At 38.8% G+C, this 6,372-nt stretch overlaps 1 protein-coding gene across 1 annotated transcript; it reads right to left on the reverse strand.

Moving 5' to 3' along the window:
* Positions 1-326: 326 nt before the first annotated feature.
* nfkbiaa (nuclear factor of kappa light polypeptide gene enhancer in B-cells inhibitor, alpha a) lies at positions 327-2,735 on the reverse strand. The gene is made up of 6 exons (XM_056262730.1): positions 2,470-2,735; positions 1,708-1,813; positions 1,410-1,617; positions 1,230-1,318; positions 857-1,114; positions 327-736 (listed from the first exon to the last, which is right to left on the reverse strand). The coding sequence occupies exons 1-6, from the start codon at positions 2,709-2,711 to the stop codon at positions 704-706; spliced, it is 936 nt and encodes a 311-aa protein (XP_056118705.1). The 5' UTR covers positions 2,712-2,735; the 3' UTR covers positions 327-703.
* Positions 2,736-6,372: the final 3,637 nt, after the last annotated feature.

The following is a 6,372-nucleotide window of genomic DNA, read 5'->3' on the forward strand; positions in this document are numbered from 1 at the left end:
TGGAATACGTAATGAATCTGAGCCGAACCTTTAGCGGTCAGGTGTTAATTTCTCTTTCTTGTGGGGAACTTCACACTAAACATGAGTCAGTTAGATATGACTCCATTTCAACAGACCCAAGGAATTTTATTCAAACTACAGTGACGCATCTAACGTGACTCATGTGTTCCAGAAAGGAAACCATAGCAGTTACAGTACAACATCGAGGGCTTTTTTTCGGAATTACCACTATGTCCTGGAATGTGATGTTCTTTCACAAGTTTCGCAACTCGAGAAAATTTCCAGGCCTTCTGGACATTCAATACAAGAAACACCCAAACTCGGAATTCATTTCTTTCATTTTTAATGTAAAAGATATTTTCACAGTGTAATACATAGACTTTAAACATTATTGACAAGTGTTTCATTTGACTTATTAACAAATATAAAAATATATCTCTATATATATTCACAAAATATACATGTTTTCCCAACTCTTTGGCTTCAAAAACATTGGTAAATGTTGTGGTCCAGCTGTATCTGGGGTTCTTTCCACCACCGCGATCACATCCCCGAGGGCAGGGGGAGCAGCTCTTTTCCACATTGTGGAGTCCCACTAAGGGACTGGCGTCCTGGGATAGTGCACACCCCGGCACAGACCTTGAGACAGCACCTACAGCCTTAGCTGCTTTGCATTATGGGAAATGTTGTCCTGTTGGCCAGACTATCTCCCACAGAACTGGATGTCGTCATACATCTATATATAAAAAAAAAAAGATACATATATAAATATAAATAAGAGTTTATCAAATGACTTTCACGCAATATCCCACATGAATAACAACAATAAGCAATGGCGTTTTGGAAGAAAACTTACACAGTCATCGTCAGACGAAAGCTCCTCTTCGCTCTCCTCCGACTCGCTCTCCGGCATCAGCCTGAGCTCTTGGGCCGTCCGGCTGTAAAGCTGCCTCTGGATCTCGCTGTTGTGTCGGCCGAAGGTCAGGTGGTACGGCGTATATCCGCCATAGGTGAGACTGTTGACATCAGCTCCCAAAGCAATGAGCGTGTGCACCAGTTCCAGGTTCTGCATGTCCACGGCCAAATGGAGCGACGTCCGGCCGCTGCACTGCTCCTGAACGTGAGAAAAAACACGGTCAGTTCTCTTTACAAGCATTCAAGCGAGTCATTTATGTAGCTGGAACGTATTAAAAAAAGGAAAATCGGTGTAGAAATGGCAAGTGACGTACCTTTGCGTTTACATCCGCCCCGAGCTGGACCAGGCTTTCCACCATTGAGAGGTAATTGTGAACGGCTGCTATGTGGATGCATGTATGTCCTGTGATAAAAAAGAAGGATGATACTTTAAAAACTGTACTTCAAAAAGTCACAAGCTCAAATGGTCAGGGGGGGGGGGGTCTTTGACTTACCGCTGTAGTTTGGGAAGGTGAGAATGGAGCGCAGATGCTGAGTCTGAATCTGAGTGAGTACTGAGAAGCAAGCCAGCGACCCTCTTTTGCAGGCGATGTGGAGGGCCGTGTTTCCACTTTGATCGACCAGTCGTGGATCACAGCCGGCCTTTAGCAGTCGGTCCACCATGTGTGGCTGTTCTGTGATGACGGCGAGATGCAGTGCGGTCTGCGGATGGTAATTGGAAGTTAATTAGTTTTTGTTTTGTTTTCTTGGTGAATTGTTCAAGTTAGTATTTCTTAAGGGAGGTTCAATTACCTGTCTTTGGTGGTTCTGTCGGTTCAGGAACGGGTCATTCTGACACTGTTTGATGATCTGGATGGCATAATCTTCCGCCTCGTGAATGATGGCAAGGTGAAGATACCTGGAAAATAATGTGGGAGGGTTTTTTTTAGAAAATATTTTAAGAACACTCTGAGAGGATGTGGTTTACAAAGACACAGTAAAAGCAGGCGGTCGTTTCGCAAGAATGGAGTTTTTAAGGTTATTTCCAACCACTGTGGCTCTACACATCTGATGCATTCTATGCGCTTGGCCGCGCGCCAGGGACTTTCCTGCCTGCGCACTTTGTTTCTCAAGCTCCGCCCACTTTGGGCGCTGCTCCAAAAAGCGATATTTGTTTACTTCCGCGCTTTAGCGATATCTCGCAAATTAAACTATTTGCATAACTTCTTTAAACAAATTTCAAAAAGTTTTTTGTCGGCTGCTTACAATTATAACTGCAGAATCAAAATTGCTCAGTTGGTCCCAACAGGGAAAAAAAAAAGTTTTTTTTTTTCTCTAAATAAAAACAAAATATATAGGCTATATATATATTTTAATAAAGCAAAGAGAATTTAATGATCAATGCATTTTGTTTTTAATTAAACTTTGTTTTATTTAATAAAAAAAAAAAAATTACCCTCCAAACTAAAGTAAATGTTGGTGAATTGTGGTTGCATATAATGGGTTAATTTATGCACGCTCTTTTATCACTAGAAAAGCTCGCACTGCATTATTAATATTTTAAGTTAAACTTACGTGTCTCCGTCCTCTGTGACTTCTTCTGTCCAAGGTTCACACATCCCCTTTGGATTTGCACTTGGGTTTGGCAAAGACAAACTCTCCATTTCCTCCACAATTTTCCTATACTCGTCCTCCTTTAGCGAATCCACGCCGCTATCGACGCGATCCTCGCAGTGTTGCATTTTCCTGTTTTTCGTATCCATTTCGTCAAGATCACAATCCATATAGTTGATTCTGGCAGCTCTGTTTAAATCCATCGCAACGCTCGCTCTCTCGCACTCAGTCAGCAGTAAAGTGTGCCGAAAGGGCGGTGCGTCTCGCTTTTTATAGCCGCGCCTCCCCGCTTCCATGCTCATCGGGGGATTTCCATCCGCAACTTATCTTTACTCTACTCTGAAAAGGGGAACTCGTGGCGGGCTTTTATTTAGAGAATTTCCCTCAAGATGACTCCGCGAAGTAAGAATGAAAATCTGTATTTTCCTATTACACATTCAAATGTACCTGGTTGATTCGCAGTAAGCCAAACGCTCGGGTAAAATGAATGACAAGAGAACATGAATGAAAGGCATGTGGAAGGGGGCTATTAATAATGCAGGACATAAATAGGCTATGCAGCTGGAAATAGCACTTGATATCCACATTATTTTTGTTGGTTTATTTTTTGTAGGCTATACGTAGGCCTATAGTGACCCCTAAAATGATTTTACTGTACCAAATTATAAAACCTTATGGTTTTATAATTTGTTACATAATGTAAATATATAACTTGTTAAGCAAATCTTTATAAGGAGAACTGACTTTATTAAATCCACTAGAAATCACCTCGACACAAATTCTTTATCTGAGAAACGTTGGAATTTTTTTTTTTTTCAGATGTAAGGTGTCTAGAATTCAGATCAAGGCTTGGTTCCTCAAATGTACTTACAAAATTGTGAATTTAAATTCCGTGAAAAACTTTGACATCAGTTGTTTGCTTGCAGAATGTAAAGTTCTTAGTGCAACGTGTTCCATTAAATGCTGAAACCTTTTCAGAATTAATAATGTGAAGAGGGTAAGAAGGGTCAGTTTAAGGTAATGAAGTGAAACATCCCACATGGAAGGCCCCTCAATGTTCCACATGATTCAGGTTTGGGGGGTCCACGATATTCCCCTGCACTTTTTTTTTCCGGGGCTCCCCCTTCAAATTTTTTTATTCTTATTTCATGTCTTTTTAGTATTTTCCATGACAACATTAATGTAGTGTCCCTAAAAGAACACTGTAAAAAAAAAAAAGGTCAATAAGTTATGATAACGTATTTTCCCATTTATTTAACTCATCAAAATAAGTTAAGCAATTTTCAACTTTTATTATTTTTTTAAGTCTGTTTAATAGGCTTAATTTAAGTTGAAATGACTTAAATATCCAAGTTGATTGTACTTAAAAATTGAAGGCAGCATTTTTTTTATGCTGAAATGTAATAAATCACCTACTAAGACTAATTTATCCTCAATTGCATGATTAAAAACATGCATTTGTCTTTTGCATGAACTACAGTATCTGTCTGGTTTCATATCCATCTCTTCAAACAGAGCAAGACAGGTGGACAGGCCCAAAAAGATGGAAACTCCAGGTAAATAAAGCTTAGTGTGATCCTGTCTGCAGCGCCTTTCTTCACCTGACATTTGCACTGGAAACTACTGAAGCTCTGTTTGCATAAAGGAGGAGCCATAACATAGCAACCGTTTCTACCAACAGCGCTTATGTCACCATGGCGATACCGTGACATGCGTCAAGATGGATGTCAGGATCACGCCTTGTCGTGTCTCGCCTGCTTTGTCACGAAGATATTGAAATGCATCATTGAAATTATGCTTATGAAATTCAGTTTGAGTTCAGGGAAAGGACATTCATAGAAAGTACCAGAACATTCCCTGAATTGTTGCGCATGCAGGTTTGAACTTGAATACACACAATGTTCCAAGAGGAAAATTTGGCTAATTTCCTTTTTATATCTGCCAGTAGCTTTTATACTGAATGTACGGTACTATGAAGAGTTATTTACTGCTTCAACCTTGTTGTCTTTTTCTTTTGATGCTGCAGAGGATTTAGTTCCATTCTGAATGGAGGGAGTTTTGGGAGGTCCGGGTTCTAATTTGTAACCCTGTGTGGGCCGACAGTTTGACCCACTATATTCTTAGTCTGACAAGACTTTAAAGAGCAGAGCGTGGGCTGAGTGTGTTAATCTGGGGTAGACCTGTTCTTAGCCTGAGCAGTGAGTCATGATCCGGCTTCTGTTCACGGTGGTATTCGGGGTGTCTCCGAGACTCTCCAAATTACGCAAGGCCACGAATAAACAACGAGCAATAATCTTTCAAATGTTTACGAATACGCAAACCATGCAGGAAAACCCTTAAATAATTTGTTCCAGAACCTGATTTGCAAGATCCTCCCGCGTTTCAAGTTTGCCTTCTCCTAACAACCAACAATGTTGTGTTACTAATAGTAACTAATTATGTCACATTATTCATTTTTGAGGAATGTAGAATGTTAGGTTACTTTTATGTTGCTATTTCACACTGTCAGCTGACTCCTTTTTTTCCCCTTTTGCTTTTTTAGCAAGTTTTTAAAATGAACATTTCAGTGTGGGTTAATAGGAAACCACCCCTATTTCTTCCCACAAGGGGAAGGGAGACTTTGTTTGGTGGTGTAAGTATGGTAACATTTTAATTTTAGTGTCCTTGTTACATATCTTGCATACTTACTGTAGTACTAACAGTAAATTATGCCTAATTACATGCAACTGTTTTACAGTCCTGTTCTCCATTATTATAGTAATTGCAATAACTAGGTACTAACCTTCAGAGCGTCCTCAAAGCCACACCTTCAAAACACATAAACGCACACAACAGGGACCAAAGAAAAGCGTCACGAGAGACGCCGTTAAACTACCTCATGTCTCATTACAATAACAATGAACATAACTTAAAGAGCTCTAATATGTACCAATCTGACTGCTCTAGATCAATTTCGGTGTTGATAGTGTTGCCATTGAAACACAAACTCGAGTCATAAACCGCTCCGAGTGTAACACCACGGGTTTACATCTCTTCCAAATGACAGTAGATATGTTGTGAACACAGCATAAGCTGGTTGTTTTGGTTCAGGAGGAACTGTTAAAGGCGGCTGCTGTTTTGTTTGCGGCGCTCAGTGACTGACGTCTGTCTAGTTCTGCATAGCAGATCGTACCATTGCTTTCGGACCTGATGCAATGATTGGACGAACGTTTTATGGTCCTTCGCCTTGCACAGACGTTACATAAATATAAATTAGGGCTGTCAAATGATTAATCGTGACTAATCACATCCAAAATAAAAGTTTTTTTTACATAATATATGTGGGTGCACTGTGTATAATTATTTTATATATATAAATACACACACATGCTTGTATATATCTAAGAAATATTTTCATGTATATACTGTATATTGATTTATATATAATTTATATTATATATAAATATAAATATTATATATATAAATATTTTTTTTTATTAAATATACATGCATGTGTGTGTATTTATATATATACAAAATAATTATACACAGTGCACCCACATATATTATGTAAAAAAAAACTTTTATTTTGGATGTGATTAATCTTGATTAATCATTTGACAGCCCTAATATAAATACATTTAAACCACTTAACTTAATGATTGCTATCAGGATGTAAAGAGACTTTCAACCAGCATAACAAAAAATGTTTCTGGAACCAATCGCTTACCCTGCCTTTAACCCATAGTTACCTTATATTACCCAATACTTTCTTAGGTAAGTACACGTTAAGTGCACATACTGTAAAATAAAGTGCAAACCCAAACCCTAATCCTAACCCTACTAGTTGAGTACATAATTAATATTATTTATTATAAACACTTT

The sequence above is a fragment of the Rhinichthys klamathensis genome, unplaced genomic scaffold (assembly GCF_029890125.1).
Source record: "Rhinichthys klamathensis goyatoka isolate OS25496 unplaced genomic scaffold, OSU_Roscu_1.1 h1tg000196l_1, whole genome shotgun sequence".
NCBI classification, from domain to species: Eukaryota; Metazoa; Chordata; class Actinopteri; order Cypriniformes; family Leuciscidae; genus Rhinichthys; species Rhinichthys klamathensis.